The following is a 27,386-nucleotide window of genomic DNA, read 5'->3' as shown; positions in this document are numbered from 1 at the left end:
TCACCGTAGTCCAGCCTGAGTGACAAGGCAAGACCCCGTATCAATAAAAAAATTTGAAAACCCACAAAAGAAACAGATAAGACAAATGAAAATGCAAACACAATATACAAAAACTTACGCCATCCAGCAAAAGCAGTGGTAAGAGGGATATTTATAGCTGGAAACACATATATCAAACATGAGAAAAGACTGCTAATCAGTAAACCGATTTACACCTTAAGGAACCAGGAAAAGGAGAGGAAACTAAACACAGAATCACCATAATGAGGGAAATAAATTAGGAAATAGAAAAATAATTTAAAAGAAACAAAGGTTGGTTCTCTGAGAAGATCAAAAAAGGGAACAAACTTTAGCTAAATTGACTAAAAAAGAAAGAGAGGACTCAAATTACTAAAAATCATAATTTAAAAGTGAGGATATTACTATTGATTTTATACAAACAGAAAGATAACAAAATACTATGAACAACTGTATGCCAACAAATTGGATAACTTAGATGATACTAACAACTTTATAGAAATACATACTCTATAAAAAATGACTCAAAAGAAATAGAAAATGTGAACAGATTTATAACTAGTACAGCAGTTGAATCAGTAATCAAAAACTTTCTTATAAAGAAGAGCCTAGCAATATGGTTTCACTAGTAATTTCAAACAAACATTTAAAGAAGTAACACAAATCTTTTACAAACAATCTAAATGTTTGCAGAGGAAGGAACTTCCTAACTCATTCTATGAGACCAATATGATCATGACACCCAAGCCAGGAAAAGACATTACGAGAAAACTACAGACCAATATCCCTTATTATTACTGATCCAAAATTCAATAAAATATTAGAAAACAAAATTCAATACCATACTAAAGGACTATATACAATGACCAAGAAGGTGTTATTTTCAGAATGTATGAATGGTTTAACATATGAAAAAAAATCAATATAATATACTACGTTAGCAGAATGAAAAGGAAAAAAACTACAAAAACTCATGTCAATTGATGCAGAAAAACCACTTGTCCAATGTCAACCCCTTTTTTCTGATAAAAATATTCAACAAAGTATGAATAGAATAATACTCTCTCATCATGGTAAAGACTTTATATGAAAAATTCACAGCTAACATCACATTCAATTATGAAATGATGAAAGCATTTCCCCTAAGATTAATAACAGGGCAAGGGTGTCTACTATCCTCACTTATATTTAACATAGTATTGAAAGTTCTAGCCAGAGAAATTGGGCAAGAAAAATAAATAAAAGACATCCATCTGGAAAGGAAGCAAAATTATCTGTTCACAGATGACATTATCTTTTTTGTATAAATCCTCAAGATTCTAAAAATATCAAAATCTTTTATATCTAATAAACATATTCAGTAAAGGTGCAACATACAAAATCAACTTGCAACAATAGCTGCATTTCTGTACATTAGCAATGAATAATCCAATGGAATTTAATAAAACTCCATTTACAGTAACATTAAAAAGAATACAATGCTTAGGAATAAATGTATGCAAGGAGGCAAAAGGCTTGTACACTGAAATCTATAACATACTTTTGAAACAAATTAACTCATAAATAACTGGAAAGGCATTCTGTGGTCATGGATTGGTAGACTTAATATTATTAAGTTGGCAATACCACCCAAAGCAATCTACAGATTCAGTATCATCCCTATCAAAATGTCAAGCATATTTTTGCAAAAAATAGAAAACCTCATCCTAAAATTCATATGGAATCTCAACGTACCACAAATAGAACAATCTTAGAAAATAAAAAAGTCGAAGAATCCACATTTCCTGATTTCTAAACATATTACAAAGCTACAGTAATAAAAACAGTGTGATAATGGCATAAAGACAGACATACAGACCAATGGAACAGAATAGAGGGTCCAGAAAAAAGACACTTGCATAAATTGTCAATTGATTTTGACAAGGAAGCTGAGACTATTTCATGGGTAAAAGATTGTCTTTTCAACAAATGGTGCTGTGAAAACCGGACATCCACATGCAAACAAATGAAGTTGGACCCTTAACTTACACAGCAAACAAGTAATTTAAAGTAAGTAACACACCTAAGCTAAAACTTTAAAACTGTTAGAAAGCCTAATGACACTGGGGGAAAGTCTGATGACACTGAATTTGGCAAATACTCCTTGGATATGGTAACAAAACCATAGACAACAAAAGAAAAAATCTGGACTTAACTCCAGTTGGACAAATTCAGTGTCATCAGACTTTCCCCCAGAAAAGTCTGATGACATTGAATTTGGCAATTACTGCTTGGATATGATAACAAAACCACAGGCAACAAAAGAAAAAAAAATGGACTTAACAAAAATTTATAGCTTTGTGCACTTAGGACATTATCAAGAGAGTAAAAATACAACTCACAGAATGGGGAAAAACATTTGAAAAATCACACATCTGATAAGGTATTAATGTCTAGAATATATAAAGAACTCCTAAAACTCAATAAAAAAGGCAACATAATTTAAAATTGGACAAAAGACTTGAATAGACATTTCTCCAAAGAAGATATACAAATGGCCAATAAACACATGAAAAGATGCTCAGTATCAATTAGTCATTAGAGAAATGCAAATCAAGCCCACAATGAGGAACACTTCACATTCACTAACATGGCTGGTGGAAAAAACAAACAAATAAGTGTTGGTTTGGAAATGGAGAAACTGGAAGGCTTGTATATTGCTGGTGGTAATATAAAATGGTGCAGCTGTTGTGGAAAAGTTTGACCTCTCATAGAATGACCATATGATTCAGTAATTCCACTCCTAGGTATATATGCAAATATTTGAAAGTTGGGATGCATATAATTGTATACTAATGCTAATAAAAGCATTCTTTACAATTGCCAACAGATAGAAACAACCCAAATACCCATTAATAAATGAACAGGTATATGTAGTAGAATATTATTCTACCTTAAGGAATTTAGTTCTCATACAGGCTACCACAAGAATGAACCTCAAAAATATTTTAACTAAAATAAGTCAGACACAAAAAGACAGATACTGTATGATTACACTTGTATAAGGTACCAAAAGTAGACAAATTCATAGAGACTGAAAATAGAATGAAGAATACTGGGAGATGAAGGGAAGGGCTAACGGAGTTATTGTTTAATTAATACAATTTTTGATAGCCATACAAAAAGGAACCTAAATGGATAGTGGTGATGATTGCACAACATTGTGAATGTACTTAACCACTACTGAATTTTACACTTAAAAATGGTTAAAATTGTATATTTTATGCCATGTATAATTTACCAATAAAAAAAAGCAGAGCTTCTGGGAGACATGGTTAATGAGAAAGTTTGGGCAGGATAATTAAAAGGCAGGCCTGGAACATGTTATGATGCCATAAAGTGAGAAACTGCTCAAAAAATAATGAGGGTATATTGCATGAGTACAAATTTTACTTTACAGAAACTATAATGGTAAAATTTTGGATAACTTGAACAACATAATAATGATGACAATGAAAAATAACTAAAAGAATACAATATTCATGAATCCATAATGGCAAAAAAAATAAATTGGGAGAGAATATAACTCTCCCTTAGAGTAGAATTATAATCAATAAATATAGAATAATGAATACAGAAACTGCCATTAGGCAAACAACACAAACAATTTTTACATGCAGGAATTATCACTGGATGCTAAAATTAGTTCATCATTTGATGTTAAACTTTGTCTATACATTTGCCAAATTTCTGATGAATATGCACGTTTTCTGTAGTCTCAAACTACTTTCTAACAAGGCTTTAAGACAAAGGAATAAAATAGCGTCAGATCTGGTGCTTGCATCCCCCGCACTGGGGAACTTGAGTGCAGGTTTGCCCAACCCAGGCGAGAGGCCAAGCTGGGCAGGACTGAGCTGGGCAAACCTGCACTCAAGTCCCCCAGTGTTGGGCATGCAAGCACCACATCTGATGGTGGTCAGGGAGCAGTTCTCAGGTCCCTAGAGAAATGCCCCTTTGAGGAGTGGAAGAACTGCTGCCATGCCAAAGACCCAGCATGGGGAAATGGAGTGACTGGCTCCACAGCCTAGTGAGCAGTTGTGGGACCCACTTTGCTTTTATCCTCTGGACCCAGTGGCATTCCCTCCCATGCCCTGACCTTGGCAGCAAGTGGGGACAATAAGTTAAGTCATAAGCAGTTTGCTTTCAGTCTGCAAAACTCAGGCAAATAGCTTCCTGCTACAGTTCCATGAAGGTGGCGGGGGTCAGGGGTGTCATACTCATCTGTCAGTTCTGGCTATGGGGGCTCCTACCCTCCTCACGACCAGAGTGCCAATCCTCAGACTGAGATTCTCAAAAACAGTGACTGTCACTGGTGCTAACTGGCATGTTCCCAAGCAACTCACTAGGATCTAGGAAAAGGAATGGCCTCCTCTTTTGATGCCCAGGTCCGGGAGCATGTTTGGTACACTTCCTAGATGCTGTCCCTTCTCATAGTTTCCTGACTGCTCCCCAAGTCAGATTCAGGGTTTGGGAGGGTCAAGGAGCTCTGCTGTGGCCTGGATTGCCCGGCTACCCAGTGGGAATGTGTATCACAGAGTCACTCACTCTCCCTCTCAGGTACTGGGCTTTCACATAATTTTCCACTGGACCTCATCATGTGGGCTACTGCTCATCTTCTTTTCCCAGAATACAAAGTTTTCTTTCACTTTTATATTGAACTCCTATGTTCTTCCTTGGATAAAAATTCTCAGTGTGAATCTCTATACACTATTTTGCTATTTCCAAGTGGGTGAGGTGTGCTGGCAAAGCCTCTATTCTGCTATCATTTTTTGGCTTCCAGGATATCCTGGCATCCTGCATACTAATCTAATTCCTTCAGGTAACAGGTCACAAATGCTTCATAAGAGTCACCTGCGGTCTCCAGTATCTCAGGAGAAGAGGCAGTGGAGATGGGACTCTGAGCCATACATACTGAATTTAAATTGATCATTTCAGTGAAATATTTTTTGTTCCAATTGTACTTTTTTGTCCCCTTTCCAACTTGGCTTCTTTTGGATAAATAAAGTGGAGTTTGGGGTAACTATTTTTCTATCTACTAATTGTTATATACATATCATTTTACTATCTTTTAGTGGCTGTCCTAAAGAATACATCATGCATCTTAATCTACTATTACAATCTAATACAAATCATTACTTATACCAGTTCTACACAATGGTTGAAACTGAAAACATTTTATTTACTCCCTCTTGCTTTTGGTGTTACCATGATCATATATATTTAGTTCTACATATTTTAAGCACATAAAGCATTATATATTTTTGTGTAGTCAATATTTATTTACACTTATCTCTATGTTTTTCCTTTCCATTGCCCTTTATGCCATCCTGCATGAACATTTTTCTGCCTGGGATCATTTTAAACAACTGAAAAATTCCCTTTAGTCCTTTTTTGAGTGTAGATTTGCCCACAGCAATTCTCTCATATATTATGTCTAATGATGTTTTGATTTTCCATCATGTATGATGATATTTCCATCAGGTATAGCATTATAAGTTGACAACTGTTTGATTTCAGCACATAAACATGTCATCGTATTGCCTTTTGGGATCCGTCATGCATTTCCACACACCCCTTTCTATCCATGATAGAAAGGAAGGGAGCTATGCTGCCTCTTGAATCCTTATGCCCTGACATTTTACCAATGTCTTTAATAGAATGAGTAATTTTTAAATTTTATTAGACTTTTCTAGTTTTTCCAGAAAGAATTTTGTCTGCTATAAGCTATTTCATCATGGCCAGGAGAAGCACTAATTTTTGTTTTTTAGATTTTGACCCAGTAAGTCTTCAAGGTATTGTTAATTCTTCAACATATCTAAGACAGTTTCACTCAAATAAGTTTTTCAAATTACATGGACTGCTTTTATTGAAAATAAACTTATCGGCTGGCGCAGTGGCTCACCCCTGTAATCCCAGCACTCTGGGAGGCGGAGGCCGGGGGATCACCAGGTCAGGAGATTGAGACCATCCTGGCTAACACAGTGAAACCCCGTCTCTACTAAAAACACAAAAAATTACCCGGGCATGGTGGTGGGCGCCTGTGGTCCCAGCTGCTTGGGCGGCTGAGGCAGGAGAAGGGCGTGAACCCAGGAGGCGGAGCTTGCAGTGAGCCGAGATCCCGCCACTGCACTCCAGCCTGGGCGACAGAGCAAGACTCCATCTCAAAATAAATAAATAAATAAATAAATAAATAAATAAATAAATAAATAAAAAATAAATAAATAAATAAATAAATAAATAAATAAATAAATAAATAAATGTATCTATTTAAGGAAAATCTGGGCATTCCACACTGCTAATCCATAGAATGACCTATCTATTGACCATGATTTTTCAATTATTTAGTTTCTTCAGAAACATAATGATTCAAAATAAGAACAATGTCTTTGTGGGTCGAAAAGGCGGATGAGTTTTATTTCGTACTGACAATAGAACTATTTAAATACACGTAGTGAAAAAGACGCAAAGGAAACTTTTTTTTGTCTCTGATCCTCTGATGTAAAATCAAAACAAGGGTTCAGGGATGCAAGTCTTTAGGATAAGTTTATTGACTCTGAAATGCTTTATTTAAAAACATTTTTACCTACTAAACAATTTGTTTATCCTGCATAGTTAATTTAAAGTACAAATGTACACTTTATTAATAAAACCATCTCAAGATGATTAAATATGCTAACCTATAACCTAATCATTTCTGATTACAGACACAGATACCATGCCACAATGAAGGAACTCCCTACTGGAATTTCCATGTGATTATCAAAAGGCTTGAATCAGCAATAGCTTTTTTTTTTTAAAAAGAGAAAGCAATAGGAAAAAAAGTTGTCTAATCTATTATTGAGCTACACATTTAATCCATAATAATCAGTGGCAAAAAGTCTGCTACCTCAGTAGAAGCACGGGCATCCTATCAAGGTACAGCCTTATCAAAACTAATATTCTGACATTCTATGTGTTGCCTTATCAACATTAATACTCAGATACCTCAAACTCAGTGTCTGTAAGAATCACTTAGGAATCTTATAAATGTAGATGTCTGATTCCTAAACGTTGGATATGTTTTAAGAAAATCTTCAGGAAATTCTGATACACCTAAGAGTTTTAAAACCACTGCCATAGTTTAAAGAGAAAAAAATAGGAAGGGATCTGGGGTATTATGTCAAAGAATGTTACTTGACCTACAAGTTTGTTTGTTTTTTGTTTTTGTTTTTGTTTTTTTGAAAAAAATTAGCAGAAATAAAATGGGGGAGAGTTGAATATACAAGCTACACAAAAATATAATAGAAATTGAAAAGTAAAGCATTTCAGAATCTGTGTTTTAACAAAATTCTTTTAAAAACAGCATAATATTTGGCTAGTCTTTGGTTACAGTATATTATATAATTTAAAAATTATAAGACACTGATAATTCACAAATTTAATAGGTCTCTCTTTAAAGTGCCAAAACTGATTAACAAAATGATGTACATAATAAGCAATGGTAAATGTCAAATCACAGAGAAGCTTTTCAGTATAAATTAATTTAAAAGTACTAAATAAGTTAGGAAAAAGAAAAATAATATAGGTAGAAATGTTAAGTCTTCACTAATTTATAAGGAAACAAGCTTTGTCTTCCAGAAGGAAAAGAACAAATCTGGTGCTTATTTCACCTAATAAAGAGAAAGTAAACAAACTTCCCTTACGTCATAAAATGCTTTGTCTCAATCTTGTTTGTTGAATATAAACATGGTATATCATTTTATTCTGGACAGAAGTTGTTTCATGAGATACCTCATATTTTATGAGCTCATCATCATTTTATCTAGTAGTCAGTTTCATACTTGAATGGATTTTAAATTCATTTACTATGTTAATTTTGTCTTTTAACTAGTGTTATCCTAATTTAAAATACAGGGTAATTTGTTAAATCATTTTCTATTCAGAGAATGATTTAAGTATCTTTTTGAGTGGTTATATGCTTTTCTAAAATGTTAGGGTGATAACCTTCTGTAAAATAAACAAAAATTATTATTATCCTATGGGGTCCTGAATGTTACACTAAGGGAACTGAATCTTGCTTAATAGCTTACAGGAATGATAAGAAAAAGATAATTATAAATTAAAATGTTTATTAACCATAAGATGGCACAAAATGAAATTTAGCAACTCACTAATTAATAAGTCTATTGAGCAACGATCACGAGCCCATAAAATCCAAAAAATAAATTTTATTTTATTTAAGTAAAATTCCTCCCCCATAAACTTGATGCTCATTCATGCTATTGCTTGGATGGTACTTGCTATCCTGGTATCCTGCAAAGTAACTTCCTCAAGACTCAAAGACAAGTCTCATCAAGAAAGCCGTATCACAATTACATTGAACCCTTGTGATCTATCCTGTTGCAAACTCAATTTTCTTTATATAAGCTTCTTGTATTTTTTCCCTTAACAGTCTCTTGTTCCCTAATTGTTTCATGGATGCATCTCTTAAGTATATAAACTCCGTGGGCAGAGATCAAATATTCAGGAGCACAAAATAGTATTTTAGAGACAGAAAATATTTTTGAGATTCGTGTTAAATTTTCTCATATACTTCTTATGACAGGAATAAAAACAATTAATTACTTTGATCAAATAGTGTAGCACATAATAAGTTGAGTGTAATCATTACATGGTGAAATTAGAAAACATTACAATTGTGTTGTTACCCAAAGTTTTTAAATACAAAAAAAATTTTTAATGATAAAATTATATGTAATTCTGACATTGTAAACTACTACTTCACTTGAAAGAGCTATGTTTGACAATTTTAAAATACTTATAATTAAGGAGATGCAAATATTTTAACAATTTTAGTTTAAGTCTTTTTTGAATAATGATATAAATACATGTAATAGCTTAACTACTATGTTCCAGTTTATTTTTTGGGTATTTCTATGTTTTTCTTTATCCGATATATATATATATATTTTATATTATTATATATATATATATATAAATTATATACATATAAATATATTAATTAATATTATATTTTACATATTATGTATATTACATATTGTTCTTGATATATAATTTATAATATATTAAATATTTTATTATTATTTATATATAATTATAAATAATTTTATATATAATTATATATAATTTTATATTTTATTAAAAATATATTATATATATAAAAATATATATTATATATAATTTATTTATAATTATAATTATATTATATTATAATTATTTATTAAATTATAATTAATTAAAATTAAAATGTTTTATAATATAAAATTATATAATATAAATAAATAATATATAACATATAATATAAATATATATAATATATAACATATATTATATAATACATAATATAAAAATTAATTTTTCAGTCTTAAAAGAGTTTAAAACTTTATACTAATATCACTAAATTTATACCTGTCTTAGTCTGTTTCATATTGCCATAAGAGAATATTTAAGCCTGGATAGTTTATAAAGGAAAAAAGTTTATTTGTCTCACGATTCTGATGGCTGAAAAGTTTGAGACTGGGCATTCGGTGAGGGCCTCGGGCTGCTTCCACCCATGGCAGAAGGTGAAAGGGAGCCTGAGTGTGCAGAAATCACATGGTGAAAGAGGAAGCCAGAGAGGGGGGCAGGTGCCAGCCTCTTTTGTATAGCCAGCTCTCACAGGAACTAATAGAATTAGAACTCAGTCACCCCTGAGGGAGAGTATTAATCTATTCATGAGAGATCTGCTCCCACGACCCAAACCTCTCCCACTACGCCTTACATCCCAACATTGCCACATTTGGAATTAAATTTAAACATGAGATTTTGTGGGAACAAACAAACCATATCCATATCATAGCAATATCATTCGCATTAAGTCATTTCTAATTGTTCTTTTCTCCTTTCTTTCTGCAATTTAAGTTAGATTAAAAGCCTTTTCATAAAATAGACTACTGACTATTCCTTTTACTTTGTTTTCTTTGATTTGGCTAGAGTTATCTTTATAACTTTTTGTGTTTTGTTACTTAAATATATGAACTTTCATATAGTACAAAAGTATATTAGGAAATAGAATACAAATTAAACAAATAAATAACTTCCAACTGTTAACTTTGTAACTATTTTTAAAATTGTGATTATATATATTTTATATATATAAAATCACTGATTTTAAATATCAGTGATTATTTCTATCATATAATGTATGTTATATATTATATATTTATATATAATGTAACATATACTTATATACAAATTATAAATTTTATATATGTTATATATAATATAGATCATATAATTATATATTATATATAATAATTATATGTAATATATATAATACATATGATATATATAATCACTGATTTTAAAAATAGTTACAAAGTTAACAGTTGGAAGTCATTTGTTTAATTTGTATTCTATTTCCTAATATACCTGTGTACTATATTTTTGTGAAACTTCATATATTTAAACAATAATGAAACACAAAAAATTATAAAGATAACTCTAGCCAAGTCAAAGAAAACAAGGCAAAAGGAAGACCCTCACTGAATGCTTAGTCTCAAACTTCTCAGCCATCAGAATCGTGAGACAAATAAACTTTTTTCCTTTATAAACTATCAAGGCTTAAGTATTCTCTTATGGCAATATGAAACAGATTAAGACAGGTATAAATTTAGTGATATTAGTATAAATTTTTAAAACTCTTTTAAGACTGAAAATTAATGGGCCCATTAATCTCTCAATAACAGAAATGCAAAGACTTTGAATTCATGTGCTTAATCTAAGTCAACAGCCTCTACAGAATTCTCTTCTATAGTAAAGATGAAAAAGAAAGAATGAATGTCAGAAAGCAGCTCAGATCCTGTAGTGCTAGGACCAAAAGTTAGTAAAACAATTGGTAATAAAACAATTCATATACTTATTTCAAAAGGAAGGAAAAAGTCACAAAGATATCTACTGTAGACTATACAAACCTAAACTCATCAATAATAGATTCTAAAAGATATATTAATTGGCGTTTTTTAAAGTCAGGAACTCTAAATGACTCATAACTATTATTTGTGTTTCCTCCCAGATAACTGCCTAATGATCCTAAACTCCCTTGCTGTAATATTAATACCAAGGCCAAAATTAAGCCAGACTGTTTTTCTTTCACATCTTTAGATTCACTTTTCAAATACACTACTTTAAACAAACTGTGAAAGAATACCTAAATGATAGTAAAAATAAGTGATAGGCATTCACTTAGGCTTAATGAAAATAAGTAAATTTTCAACAATATAAAACATGAAATCATAATTCATTACATACCACAGCACTCAGGACATTTTGGATGTTGCTGGACATTCATTCCATACCCTGGAAAGCAGCGATTAATCCAAACCATTTGGAGAGTACCTTCAATATAGTATATTTGAGGTAATTGTTCTGCACGTCTGCCAAGAATTTCTACTTGTTGATTAAAAAATCTCTCTATGAGATTTTTAGCCTAAAATATAAATACAATTTGATAAACTGTTAGCCATAAAAAATGTAATTTTAGAACAAATAAGGATGCATGTGGATTTAGAATTTGAAGAAAACAAAGTCTCGAGGCCATTATTTTTTCTTGCACTCACAGAATATAAATAAAACACACAAAACTGAAAAGATGTCATCTATACACATCAAATATTTCTAAATGTACTTCCAATTACAATGCAAAGAAATAATTTGAAGACTTCTTTTTGGTCCCTTTGTATTTTGAACAATATATGGATAAGCATATGAGCAAAATCAAGAAAGCTCTTTGAAATTGATTAAGAAATGTAATGTACTTTAAAATAATATATTATAAGCATCTGTAAGAAGCTTATCCTGAGGCACAACATCAACTCTTTTCACAAAGAAAAATTTAATTTAAAAACAAGAAAAAATGTAACATAACTTCTAGCTCTGTTTCAAAAATTAAGTCTAAAGAAATAAAGCATCATTCTGATCTATAATTATCTTTATGTTTGTAATAATTATACTGGCTTGCCTCCTAAAATTAACAAGAGGCTTAGACTCATCTGACTGCTAAGATCTATGCATTCAAGCATGAGGTACGCATAAATTCAAACTGCCACAAGCTAGTTAGTTCTACTCCATTCTGCCACACTAACTTGCATCTCCAATCTAGTCAGGAGCAGGGATAAATGGACCACACAGGCTGATCTATAACTACTAATGGTGCACCTCATGTCTACTGAGTTCTTCCAATATCTTGTAAATTACACCTCTTCCATTACAATTTCTATACTGTCCAGGTTCTCCCATGCAAAAACACCCACAAAGGGTGATAATAACTGTTTCACACATAAAGTAACAAAATATTGCATAAAATTATTTTCAGGTTATCTGTATAAGGCAGTGGTTCATAACCTTTTTGGCACTAGGGAATGGTTTCATGGAAGACAGTTTTTTCACAGACGGGGGTGGCAGGATGTTTTTGGGATGAAACTGTTCTACTTTAGATAATCAGGCATTAAGATTCTCATAAGGAGCATGCAACCTAGATCCCTTGCATGTGGAGTTCACAATAGGGTTTGTGATCCAATGAGAATCTAATGCTGTCACTGATCTGACAGGAAGCGGGGCTCAGGCAGTAACGTTCGCTTGCTGCTACTCTCCTTCTGCTGTGTGGCCTGTTTCCTATGAGGCCATGGACTGGTACTGGTCTGAGGCCTGGGGATTGGGGACCCCTAGTATAAGGTATATATGAAACATAAATAAATTCTCTATTTAGATTTGGGTTCCATCCCCATGATATCTCATTATATATATGCAAATACAGCAGGTCCTCAAATAATGTCCTTTCCTTCAATGTCATTTTGCTATAATGTTAAAGGGAAAAAAAAATGCTTCCTAGCTAGGCCACTGTGCATGTGGAGTGTCTGCATGTTCTCCCCATGTCTGCATGAGTTTTCTCCAGGTACTCTGGTTTCCTCCTGCATCTCAAAGATGCACGTTACATTAATTGGCATGGCTAAATTGTCCCCCTGGGAGTAAGTGTGGATGTGTGTGGGTGCACCCTGTGATGGAATGGTATCCTGTCCAGCGCTGGTTCCCACCTTGAGCGCTGAGCTACCTGAATAGGCTCCAGCCACCTGTGACACTGAACTGGAACAAGTAAATAATTATTATACTTTGTTTTTATTACTCTTTCTTAAATATATGTATTTCTTACATTTATTTCAATGTTTAATATTAAAAGTATTTTGGGTCTTTATTTCAAAATGTGGTGATATTTTTGCAACTGGAAATATGCCAGAGAAACTTAACTCTTATTTGTATCATTTAGCCTGTGGTAAAATTTGTTTTGTTATATGTCATTTTGCTTAAAGTTGCAGTTTCCAGAAGCCTATTGATGAAATTAAGTGAAGACTTACTGTATTTCAAAATCTGAAAATATCTGAAATCTAAAATACTTCTGGTTCCAACCATGTCAGATAAAGGATACTCAAAATATGTATAAATGTGTTCTGAAATTAATTGCATTTAAATTTGAGACTATAATTAAAAGTGTCAGGTGACACATTCCTAATCACTCAGATTATGTCACACAGAGCCTAATTAGGCTTCCTAATACCCCATGCAAAAAAAAAAAAAAAAAAAAAAAAACACCTAAATGAAGTTAGACCTGAGAAAACCTAGTGATAGATAGATGCAGGAGGCAGATAAGGGAGGATCCCATCAGATGCTTTTGTGCAGATGTGGGAACCTGCGCAGGGTCTTGTCAGCACATGCTGGCAACAGACTGGGGGCCTGCCTGCACACCGAGAAAATGGGGTGCAGCCACTGGGGATTCATGCCTTAAGCAGTGAGAAGGGGCCTGGCCTCTTCAGCTGGTGTGTGTGGTGACCTGGTATGCAATCTGTGAGTTGGGAGCCTGCTGGCAGAACCCTTTTTTTTCACTGAGAGCTTTCTTTAATAAATTCCGCTCTCCTCAAACTTTCAATGTGTCCATGCACCTAATTTTTCCTGGTTGTGTGATAAGGACCTAGATTTTAGCTGAACTAAGGAGCAAAATATCTTGCATCATTCTGGTGGCCCATGTGGGGACATGAGGAAAGGTGAGTAAAATGCAGACCAAAGCATCTTTTCCCCTCTTGTATCTGAGCCTTTTTGTCCTTGGACTTCTGAGAGTAGAAGAGACTGCATCCCCCACCCCCCATTGCTCTTAGGGGTCAGGAATGTCAACCTTGGTCTAACCCAGCCTCTTCTATAGCATTTTCCTTCTTTTTTTCAGCAGTGTAATGGCACCACCCCACCACAATGGCTGCAGGCACCCATGGGACTGAAAGGCAAGCAGCAGCACCCCATTGCCCCTTCCCTCCCAGCTGGAGCTGGGGCTGGGGCCCATGCCCAAAGGGTCCTGCATGGCAGGCTGGCCAGCATACCCTGCCACGTGTGTATCCACGGTGTCTTCCCCTCCCTTGGCCAAGAAGTCCAGCTCTGTTCCAGCCCCAGGGAAGAAATAGCAATTAAGTTTCCCTCCTTGTTGGAAGAACCACTCACATAAGAATAAGAGGTTCTTCCCTCAGTTAACACAGCCCTGAACTTTAAGCCGTTTCTCTTTTTTTTTTCTCCACCAGGTCAAGAGTTAACTTTTATGTGAAAGGCTTTTTTCCTTTTAGAAGACATTTTACTAGGCCAGGACCCCAACTGTCACTGTTTATATTCTCCATAAAGTTTTATTTATGAAAAAGGATATGTGAGGCTGGTCTTAAGTTATAGCCAATCTGGAGTGTTTTACATGTCTTTCCGGTTCTGTCAAAAAGAGAGGTACCTTAGGATGGGATATGGGCCCAGGACTCCATAGGCCCTCTATTAAAGACAGTCTGGTAAACTGGTCAGTGGCAAACTTCGCTGCAGGCCTTCATCTTGTTTTATGTCCTTGGAAGCATGACCCATAAGCAGGTGGCAGTGCTTTTAGCTTCCAACATTTTACAATGGCGGCCTGGGTTCAATCTTGGGTTAGGCAGTGAGTCCTTTCTGGTTTGAGATCTGTGTGACCTTTGACATTTGTTGATTCTCTTCCCCTCCACAAACCACCTTGAATTTTCCTCTCTCTGAGCACCTGGGAGATTACCTTTGATAAAGTTTCAGAACTACAAATATTGGCTGTTTGGCATGGATAAAGTCAGGTAATAAGGGATTTCAAAGGATTTTTTTAAAGAGCAATCAGTTTAATTCAAAGTGGATATCCAAGTTATAAGTATATTTAAAAGGCCTTTATGTTTTTCTCTTCCTAAACTTTATTTTCCTGGGAAAAGATTTTTTTCTCAGTCGACTAAACTATTTTTCTCCATTTTGCCTTGCCTATCTTAATGCATGCATGAGAGGCCCCAAGATAATTTCTCATGGCCTGGGACTCCTTGGGAAAAACAGAAAAGGTGCCACAAATTCCATTTTGGGAGAGACCTCTGTTTTCCTAAAGGAGCCCTAGGAATTAGAGGTGGATAGATCCCTCTCAAAATCTGTTTTTATCTTCCAGCTATACCTGTTTATTAGGCCCTGGAAACTGCATGCTTTCCTAGCCTTGCTTTAAGCCTTTCCTAGCCTTGGAGAGTTCCATTCAGAGGCCAATAATCTAATTAGGAGACTGGCAAACAAAAAGCCTCATAGTTACTGGATCTTCTTCTGCCTTTCTGTGTAGTTATGTATGTGTTGTGTGTGTGTGTGTGTGTGTGTGTGTGTGTGATGTCTATAAAAAAGAGCTCTAGTTAACTGACTTAAAGAAGTATAAGAACTTGAATCAAATATTTTTTAAAAGGAAAATAAAAGCTGTGGTACCTTTTAGTTCACGTGACATTAATTTTTGAAAAATAAAAACAGCCTTAAAGACTATTGGTAAAATGCAGATGTTGTCAAAATGTAAATTTTTGCCTAGAGTTAAAGGATTGTTTTGAATTAGATAAGATAGAGCTAAAAGTTCAAACAAGTTGTGGAAGAATTGTAAAAATTAATCTGGCAAAAAGAAATTTCATGTGCGAATACATTAAATTCAAGAGTATTATATGGTTTTTCTGTAAATTAACCATCAAAATAAAAGCATAACAAAGTACTCTTAATGCACGAATCTGCTCTTTAGCTAAATCTGTAAAGGGTTATAAAAGGTTTTTGCTTTTAAAAAAATTCTAAGTCATCATTTTGGAAAAATAAATAATATGGAAATTTGGAATTCTTTCATATCGTCAAGTGTTTTAAACCTCTAATATACTTAACAGGCCTCCCCGAATCAAACTTCAGTTTCAAAAATTGTCTTTCCTGACACCTAGCTTTTAGATGCTACAGAGGGCCCCTGGAGCATCTAGAAGAGTGGTAAACAAGATTATTTGACATGTTTAGGTACATGGGATTGCCAAAGTGATGCTTAATCTTCTTTAGGTTATATTTTATGTAATAATGTTAATTTGTGTTCCAAAATTGTATGGGATTTCTAAAATTCTGAGTATATGCTATCAATCACAATTAAGGTTGTTATGCTAAGTTATTATAAACCACAGAGATAACCAAATTTCTTTGTTACTCATGTTTCTAACTGTAACTACCATGGACATTTTATTATTCACAGATAATTGTTGTCTTATTTTAATCCTCTTCAAAGGATGGTTTATAATCAGCCACAAGCTTTGACAGGCAGTCTCAAATGCAGGTTTCTGAAAACTTTGGAGATTGTGACATTAGAATAAAGGAAAAACATACAGAACTCATGAAGAGCTGAAATGTTCACAAATATCAAGCAAAACAAGAGTTAACTGAATGGACTCAACTAATAGAAAACTGAAGTAACGTTTTCAATAATGACTTTTGATTGGAACATTGCTGATCTTTGTTTTGTTTTTCAGAGTCAAGGAAGCTTATTTTGAGCTATTTATGACCTTTAATGATTGAGTAAGTTATATTCCTATGAACAAAATTTGGAGCACATTTGTCTCTCTCTCTCTGCATGGCTTCTTCAGAATTTGGAAACTAGTTCTGAGTATTCTTAATTTATGCCAATATAGTTGTTTGCATCAGTACAATAAGGATCCATTTTCTTTTGCAACAGGAACGCAATTGGAGAAATTGTTTTACCAAGGCTTTGACTGGAAGGGTAGGCTTCCCTTTAAGGAATCAAGCTCAACTTGCAGATAAAGGTCCCATGGGAGAAACTGGCCCCATACCTTGTGTACCCAGTCCCCATATGGGGTTCCTAACCTGTGGTAAGTAAAGAATGTCAGTTTCTAACAGGCCTGGGAACCCCATGCTCTAGGGACCTCAAGAAGAGAGGAGTTTGCCCAACTCACAGGTTTGAGGGTACAAACCCATGGCTGGGCTTGGCTTTAGAAAGTCCTATCTGAGATTCCTTGTGGAACAGAGTTCCATCAAAGCAAATCTAAAAGGTCTATGTAAAAATAATTATTCTTGCTGCACTTTATGCAAATAATCAAGCCAAGTATAAGACTAAAGTCTATTTTGCAAACAAGTTAGTCCTATCATGATTTGTTTTTAACAAAAGTGAGGACTAGAGAGAGAGAAATTCTGTTTCAAAACTTATCATACATTTGTCATCAAAATCTACACTCATTAGTTGCTTTTAAGTTTTTGCCTACATTTTAGAGTAACCCTGCTTATTCATGTGAACCAACCAGTAATCTCTGACTGCAGACCAGAAGGAAAAAAAGGGTATGGGTAATGTAAAAATCTGGATCAATATTCTAGTTCTGAGCAATTATCCTGAAAATCCTGCCAGGTGATAGGAATAAATAGGGTGCCCATTACCCAGAGTTTTCCTTTTTGGGAAAGCAAGATCAAGGGAGCCAAACAAAGTCAAGACCCATCACCCAAACCTTAGCAAGCATAACTATAGCCACCAGTTTTCTTGGCATGTCACAGGATATCCTTTTCTCTCCCTTGCTGGAAGAGGACTCAATTTTACAGCTTCATCTTAGCATTCAGCTTATGATAAAGAGTCCATGCAGTCTCCCCAAAACACATTTTTGTCCCAAATTCAATTCCAAGCTTCAGGTCAAAGCCCTAGGAAAGAAAACTGGATCTAAAGGATCCAGAGGCAGACAATAATGGAAGTTAAAAGGCACAGAGCAGGTAAGAATCACTAATTCCTGCTGACTAAGCCAAGCCTCCTGTTTCATGGATAAATGTCATTCTAGTATCCATGACATAAATGAGGTCTAGAAAACTCAAAGGCTACTGACAGCAGAGGGGATAGAGCATATGTGGGTAAGAGCAGATATTCCCACCCCTTTGGGCACCCCCTGTTAATATGGGTGAAAGCCACTTTGACACCCATGGACAGCACCCTGTCGCAGTCACCAGACTCAGGGATACAAGGACGGATGAAAGAAAGAGGGATGCCTCACTTTCTCTCCCTCGTATACCCTGGATATTCACTAGGAAGAGAAGGAAAACTGGAATGAGTCGCTCCCCTCTTTCTAGATGAGTAGCCATTCATCTTCAGTCTGTGCCCCTTTGGAATGCACCCTGCAACCCTGGGACTCCTTTGAAAAAAACGTCCCCTGAAAAGAAAAGCTTTATAGAGGGATTAAGTATATATGGGGGGAACTATGTTTTACAATAATTGGTCAATGGTTCAGGAAACAACAAAAAAACTGTTACTGTTTCAACAATGAGCAATCTGTAAAATATACACATTTTTGCATGAAAATGAACAGCTTATTTTAATTACTACAATCTGTCCTACTGGCCATGCCAAGCTCATTGTGAATAAATACGACTGGAACCGCTTTAATATATGTTCTAGATTGGTCTAACACACCTAACAAGAAGTCTAACAAGATTAGATAACAAGATTAGTTAACTAATTAGTCTAATAAGAGGGCATCAACTAGCATTATGGGTGTTTTAGGATAGGCAACAGATATCATACAGGATTATAGTCCAACTAGGGCTCAAATATCCACTAGGGGAGAACTAGTATTTACAAGGTGTTACAGATATTATACCTATAAAATAGAGTCCTTTGAATATCTCTGATTAACACCTATATTTGGGAATCTCTGGGATAAATGACTGTAATAATCAAAAGGGGTTGGAAAAATAATTTTAAAAAGGAGATGGAAACACAAAGTTGTCTTGAATGAACTGGAGAGAAATGTGAATTTTTGTAGGAAAGAGATTATTTTGATGCTCAGAATGCAAATAAGAGATAGGGGTGTACAGACTTTATAACATAAAGTCTCTACAGATAACTATAAAAAATGATTAACCAGAAACTCAAAATTGTCCCCCTCTTGTTAGGAACATCAGAACAGGAATAATGTGATCTCATATTACTGAATTAGGCAGAGATATATGAGATAGAGCTAAATTTGAGAGCAAAAGCAAAGGAATGAGGAAGAAAGTAAGGGTTATATAATTTGAATTCTATGAAAGTTGGAATTCACTCCTAAGAAACATAATCAATCCTAAAACTTCAGATCAGAAAATTTTCACTTTGCAATGTCGGGACAACTTCAATCCTGAAGCAAAAAGCAAAACAATCCACTCTTCACTTTGTTTTTTCTCCAGAAACTGAAACTTGCACTAGAAAATTAGGCTCTTCAAAAGAAAGATTAAAGACAAATTATAATTCATATTTTGAAATTATTAGGGATGTAAACTGGCATATTAAGTTTTTTTTAAGTAGTATATTTCTCATTGAAAAAAGCAGATGAGACAGAGTGGGCAGGTAGAAATGAAATTTAAAAATAGGAAAAATATGTCTATTTTTAACCTTGTGGTGTCCTAGATACCCTGAAAAAACCTCCCGTCAAAAATCACCTAATTGAAACAAAGATTTTGTGTAGACACATTTCTACAGTAAGAGAGGGTGGGAGAAAGGGAAGAAAGAGAGGGAAAGAGGGAAAAAGAAAAGCAAGAATGTAGGAAGGGAGAGAAAGAAGGAAAAGGAGATGAGAGCTAAAACTGAGGAGAAAACTACAAACCTAATGATAGCTATGTCCCTAATTCACAGTGGACAAAGAAAATAAAATTGATTACAAAGGGGAGAAAACAAGGATTCTTAGAGGGTGGTAGAGGCAGGGAGGGTAGAGAGGTTGGAGGAGGAAAACTCCAGTATGAATTCTTAGACCAAAGTGGCTATCTACTTACTGATAAAGGTCTAAAAAGCATGGCTTTATCAACCAGAATTATGAAGTAAATAGTGAAATGAAGAAACATCAAAGCCACACCAGCCAAATTAGATCATCAAGCAATTCAGATAACTGAATATCAGTTACATAAAATACAAAATGATTTTAAAAGTATATTTAAAATATATGAGCTTAAAATGGAAATGAGAACATAAGGGAATTTATACCATGAAAAGAGAAAAAACACATTTGAAAAATAAACTATTTGAAAACACATAATGAATGGAGTGAAATTAAAAATTAAATGGACAGCTTTAGCAGCAGATTAGACCTAAATGTAGCCACAATAATGAAACACAATGAATATCTGAAGATAATATTCAACATGAAAAACATAAACAGCTAGAAAAAAAATATTACAATAGCATAAGAGAGATGGAGAAATCAATGAGAAAATCCAAATTATAGTGAATAGAAATTTCATTATTTTAGATAACTTCATTGAGATATCATATAATTTACATAAAATGCATTTATTGCAAGTGTACCACTGAACAGAAAAGCAAATGTAGAAAAGGGAATTTTCAAAACAATTCTGGCTGAAAATGTTTCTTAACTGCTGACAGCCAATGAATCCTCAGATCTGGGAGGCACAATAAATTCTGGAAGAAAAATGATGAGAAGGAAGGACTAAAATATATGAAGAAAAGCAAATAAATAAACAAAATTGTGGGTAAATCTAAACAGACACTGATATTCTGAAATAATAACAAGTAGAAAAATAAAAAGAATAGAACTAAAATACTAGAAACTAAAACAATGAAAGATAAAAGCAAGTCAGGAGAGTTAAAGTTTCTTAAGGCCTTGTCTATTTCAGGAGTGTAAAATAAACTAATTTTCAGTACTGCTGCCTGGTATATATGTTAAAACTTGAAGCAAAACCACTAAAATAAATATTTAAAGTGTACAACATCAAACAACAGAAAAATAAGGTAAAAAAAAGTTTAATCATTTAAAAGAGGAAAATGTGAAGAACAGAAAACCAGGATAAATTATACATAAAAGAATGCTGAAAATCAATCCATATAGAATAATAATTGTGATATGTAAATAATAAAGAAAACTACCAAGGTAGAGCTATGAAAAGGAATCATTTTTTAAAAGACACAATCTAAAGAAGGCAAAATAAAAGAAAAAGGGCTACAAAGAACAGATAGGAAAAACAGAAAGAAATGACAAGATGTTGGATTTAAATCCAAATATATTGATAACTAAATTAAACGCAATTGATTTAAACATTCCAATTAAAATGAAACGATTGTCAACTGGATTGAAAAGCAGTCACCAACTATATTCTATGAACAATAAATGTTTTTCTTTATATTAAAAACAACGAATTGTAAAATAAAATTTAAAAATATTTGTAACAACATTAAATAAGAAATACTTAGAACAAAAATCTTCCTATTCACTGATGAATGGGGCCTAATGTAATCAACATGTTACCAGGTAGCTGGCTGATCACCATGAAGAATGGTGCCATGTAACAGGGTTCAGTGTGGGTTTCTGTTGTTGGCAGACTGGGCACTTAATGGTGGCCACAGTCATACAAGCCTTAGTGAATGGGAATCCATATTGCTGAACCCATGCATAATCTCATGCCCGCCACCATGGCCGTGTTGTTCATGAGCACATTGGGACATGACTGTGGTAGCTGAGGAGAAAGGTTGATTAGTATCCACAAAAGGGGTCATCCCATCCCCTGCCTTATTAAAATTCTCCTTTGCTGTAGTCATCCATGAACATTCACATGGGACACACATAATCTTCACTTTCTGCCCATTCAGAGAGGTCTTTCCACATTCCTCTTCTCCAAATATCTTTGTCACCAAATTTCCAATCATCATCTTCCCTAGTCTCTGAATATCCAGTCAAACCACTGGCAACAGCCCAAGAATTAATATGTAATTTCACATCTGGCCATTATTCTTTCCAATTGCACAGTTTTGATGCATTGCCCAAAGTTTTCCCCACTGAGATTTCCCTTCACAACTGTCCTTCAGGGATGTCCCAGGCAGGAGGCTGTAGTCCAATAGCTGTCCACTTTTGGGTGGTCCTGCATATTGCTGAGAACCATCTGTAAACCAGGCCTGAGCTCTTCTTCTGTCAACTGATCATAGAGAACTCGCCGTGAAGCCATAGATTCAGACTGGGAGAGAGAAGCGGCATAGCAGGAATGGGGAACATAGGCATCTGAGCCACTTCTTCATTAATTTACTTGTGCTTCAAGGTCTGCTCAGGCCCAATCAAGTGAATACCACCTCCATTTGATAACAGTGTTGCTGTGCATGATCAACTTTATGGCTTAGTGAGTTAAATAACATCCAGTTCATGATGGGTAGCTCAGGTCACATGGTAACTTGGTGGACCATGGTCAAGCATTCAATATTTCCTAAGGCCCTGTAGAAAAAGCTGTCTCTCCGAAGGAGAGTAATTATTGGCAGATGTCAGGGCCTTGCTCCAAAATTCTAAAGGTCTGTGATATGATTCACATATTAGGGCCTGTCAAGGGCTCCAAGCAGCATCCTTATCAGCCACTGATACTTCAACCATCATCGGATTTGCTGGATCATATGGCCTACATGGCACATAAGCTTGTGTAACAGCCTAGACCTGTTGTAGATCCATTTCTCTTGTTCTGGGCCCATCGAACCTAGCAGCTATCAGGTGACTATGTAAATGTGCCAGAGTAACACACCCAAATGAGGAATATATTGCCTGTAAAATATAAATAAGCCTCCTAGGCATTGTACCCCTTTTTTGATTGAAGGAGGACCCAGATGCAACAACATACCCTTCGCCCTATAAGTGTTATCTCAAGAGGCCTCATACCATTGAACCCCTAGAAATTTCACTGAGGTAGAAGGTCCCCAAATTTTAATCAGATTTATTTCTCACTCTCTGACACATAAAATGTCTTATCAATAAGTCTAAAGTAATTGCTACTTCTCACTCAGTATCTCCACTTAGCATAATGTCATCATAATGGACCAGCATGATCTCCTGTGAAAGGGAAAGGTGATCAAGATCTCTGACAATCAAATTATGACATAGGGGAGCTGATATTCTTCTGAGGAGGACACTGAGGGTGTATTGCTGGTTTTCTCAGCTGAAAACAAACTACTTCTGGTGGGCCTTATGGACAGGGATGGAAAAAAGGTATCTGTCAGATCAACAGCTACAGATCAAGTACCAGGAGATGTTGTAATCCGCCCAAGCAATAAAACCACATTTGGTATAACAGCTGCAACTGGAATCACCACTTGGTTAACCTTAAAATAATCCACAGTCATTCTCCAAGATTTATCCATTTTCTCCACAGGCCAAATAGGAGAGATAAATGCGGATCACCACATCTGCATCTTTTAAGTCCTTGATGATGGCAGTAATCTCTGCAATCCTCCCAAGAATGCAGCATTGCTTTAATTTACTATTTTCCTGTGGTATACACACATAATGGAATGCTATTTGGCCACAAAAAGAATGAAATCCTGTGATTTGCAACAACATGAATAAAACTGGAGACCATTATGTTACGTGAAAAAAGCCAGTCACAGAAGACAAATATCACATGTTCTCATTCATATGTGGGAACGAAAATGTTGTTCTCAAGGAGGTAAAAAGTAGAATGACAGTTACCAGAAGGTGGGAAGAGGGAGTGGGGGTGGGCAGTGAAGAGAGGTTCATTAATGGATACAAACATGAAGTTAGACAGAAGGAACAAATTCTAATGTTCTATGGCAAAGTAGGGTGACTATAGTTAACAACAACGCATTTTATATTTCAAAAAGGACTTCAAGTATTCCCACACATTAAATTAATAAATCCTCGAGGTGATGGATATTGTAAATGTCCTGACTTGATCATTATGCATTCTATACATTTAACAATATATTACATGTATCGCGTCAATATGAACAAATATTATGCATTAAAGACTTTCTATTTTCCTAGATAATGGCAGCTCTAATGGCTTTCACTTGGCTTTTCTCACCATAATAGCCCTCACTCCACAGGTCACAAGACTTTGCAGGGGTTCTCCCAGCTGCTAAATATGTCTGTTCCAATTATGCATCTGGAACTGGGGAAGTAACCACAGGATGGGTTTGGGGACCCATGGAACTACCATGAGATGGACCTGAACTAAAACTCTACTGACTACCTGACCTCCACACATCCTTACTCTGACTGGAGGGCCACAGGGACATTTTGAGTCTTAGAATCAATGTCAGTTCAGAGTCAAGTCCATGAGTCCCTGGAAGATCTGATCATTTCCTTTTCCCCAGTACCCAGTTACCCTAGTAAAAGGTCATTAAGTCCCATTAGGGAAAGCTGGAAGAAAGATTAACAGTATAAATTTTTGGTTGTTTACTAGGGTCTTTTCACAAGGGCATCCAGCCACCAATTCAAGGTGGTCTGAGTCTGTAAACTGGCTCAAGCCTAGGAACTGATTGAGGTGACTTGATCTTCTGCTTTTATTTTATGAGTCAGACTTTGTTCATTTGACCTGGAACTTTTCTACCTAAACAGATCAAGTAGCAATTTAGTAGGTGTCTCATCTATTTCACTTCTAGGAACATCATCATTAACTAGCCAATGCCATAGGTCTGCATATGTCAGACTATGCTGATGGCTGCCTTGACTCTGCTGTCCCTTAGGGTTACTATGCCCACCTTGCCTTTGGTGGTTGAGTTTCTCACTTAGTCTCTGCTAAATTACTATTAACTCTGAATCCAATTACTTCCGTTGCATTTAGGCTTCCAATTGATTGATTTTGTTTCCCACTATAAAGTCTAGCCTACAGAGAAGAGCAATTAACTATTGAGTTCTTCAAGGATGCTGGGCTCTGCTCCACATTTATTTTTCATAGCATTGGTGAACGATATGTCTTCTGAGCCCTACTGATGTGAGTGAGTAGCTCTTAAATCACAAATTGACTTTAGCATTCCAATCTCCCTAAACCTTTGAATTCCTTTGTCTACATTAACCAAGAGAGATCAGGCATTTCTAATTCACTTACAGTGAGCCAGCCATATTTTGACCCATGTTTCAGCTAATCAGCCAAATTGTTAGACACCTTCTAACTCCATGAGCTGCGATATTAACTGCAGAATGTCTGCTTAGTGAGCCCATATCAGTAAATATGGCCTGATCCACCTTTAATATCTAATACCCCATAGCTCTAATATTCATTCACACACATTTTCCTTAGATTCCTACTTGCATAAATTAGAAAACTTAAGTAGTTATTTTGAAGTACGGCCACCTCCTTCATTGGTCATACTTTGTGCCTCACGTTTAAGGGTCTTCTAGGACTTGAACCCAATTACAGGTCCAGAAGCAAAGGGAGGTATTAAGTGTTGTTTCCTGAGGAAAATCAGCATTTTCTTGCACGACAACTGCCTCGGGGGAAGCCATTACCATGTCCTCAGGCAATGTAGGATTAGTCACCTCAGAGAGAAGTGGAAAGGCAGATACCACCATTGGAAGGGAGGCCCCACTGTAGATGGAACACCACAGTCATCAGGGCTGAAGAAGCCACTTCCACTGTGGTTAGAGAAGCCACTTGTGCTGGCAAAGAAGACTCATCAGAATTTAGGGGCTCCATATTTTCAGTTTCATCAGGGGCTTGCAAAATGTCCCCATCCCACCTTAAAGGATCCCATTCTTTCTCAATTAAATGTATGTATGTATGTATGTATTTATTTATTTATTTATTTATTTATTTATTTTTGAGACAGAGTCTCACTCTGTCGTCCAGGCTGGAGTACAGTGGTGTGATCTCAGCTCACTGTAACCTCTGCCTTCCGGGTTCAAGCAATTCCCCTGCCTCAGCCTCCCAAGCAGCTGGGACTACAGGCGCACGCCACCACACCCAGCTAATTTTTGTATTTTTAGTAGAGATAAGGTTTCACCATATTGGCCAGGCTGGTCTCGAACTCCTGACTTCGTGATCCACCCACCTTGGTCTCCCAAAGTGCTGGGATTACAGGTGTGAGCCACTGCGCCCAGCCTAAATGCCCTTATTTTAACAGTAGATACCCTGTGAAGCTGAGAGTTCAATTTGCTTTGTAATTTGGCCAGTCACAGGATGGGGTCCTGCAATTGATTTTTGGCCCTGCAGCTATAGGAAATAAGACTCTCACCTTCAGGGCACACCTGGAACGTCTAAAGCCATTTATATACTTGAGCTGGGAATTCAAATATCTGAGCTAATCCTTTCCTTTTACTATTTTGTCCAGTGACATTAGGAAAAAAAAAGAAATATCATTGAATTCCATAAATTTTCAAAAATGTTCAGAAGTATCATACAGAGTCACCAGGCTCCTTGCTTCTTATAAGTGGTTGACTACAGGTATCCACAGTACGTAATTTTCACATCTCAATAAATACTTCCCGCTACAGACTCTCAGTGCTCTCTTTAATATGAGAATCAGAGTAATTAGTATCTTTAAATCTAGTAAGACTAGAGAGCCAATTCCAGAAACTCCAGAATCAGATGAGAATCAGAGTGATTAGTATCTTTAAATCTAGTAAGACTAGAGAGCCAATTCCAGAAACTCCAGAACTATTTCAGAAAACTTACCCGTAAAATTCTGTTCCTCTAGAACCACTCTTGTTACCAAAAACAGTATTAGTTGGGGTTCTTCAGAGAAATACAATAGTGTACTTGTGTGCACACCACACACAAATGCACACACACACAAACACACTCACACAGGTTGAGCATCTCTAATTTGAAAATTTGAAATCTGAAATCGTTCAAAATCCAAAATTTTTTGAGTCCTGGCAAGAAGCTCATCGTAGCATTTTTGAACTTTGTATTTTTGAGTTAGGAATGCTGAACTGGTAATTTTAACACAAATATTCCCAAACCTGAAAAAATCCAAAACCCAAAACACTTCTGGTCCCAAGCATTTTGGGTAAGGGGATACTCAACCTGCTGCATATACATACATACACAGACACACATGTATATTAATAACTCTCCAATTCCTATAATAAATCTCCATATATATATATGCATGTGTGTCTGTATATATATTTATATATGTGTGTGTGTATATATATATATATACACTATATATATCATACATATATAATGTGGTGGTGTTATAATTTTTGCTTCAAAAGCTGGTGAGGAGAAAGATAGTCTATTATCCTGTGATTTTT

General features: G+C 35.3%; 1 protein-coding gene across 2 annotated transcripts in view; it reads right to left on the bottom strand.

The window, feature by feature from the left end:
• The window catches only part of ZPBP (zona pellucida binding protein), a 155,005-nt gene that overhangs the window by 35,448 nt on the left and 92,171 nt on the right, over positions 1-27,386 (bottom strand). For both annotated transcript variants that reach the window (XM_032758120.2, XM_032758121.2), the window contains exon 7: positions 11,347-11,524. In XM_032758120.2, the coding sequence (XP_032614011.1) occupies positions 11,347-11,524 (178 nt within the window). The remainder of the gene's footprint in view (positions 1-11,346; positions 11,525-27,386) is intronic.

This window comes from Hylobates moloch, unplaced genomic scaffold, assembly GCF_009828535.3.
Source record: "Hylobates moloch isolate HMO894 unplaced genomic scaffold, HMol_V3 SCAFFOLD_1, whole genome shotgun sequence".
In the NCBI taxonomy this organism is placed as follows: Eukaryota; Metazoa; Chordata; class Mammalia; order Primates; family Hylobatidae; genus Hylobates; species Hylobates moloch.
The sequence above is the reverse complement of the archived record's forward strand: the minus strand, read 5'-3'. Positions and strand labels throughout refer to the sequence as shown.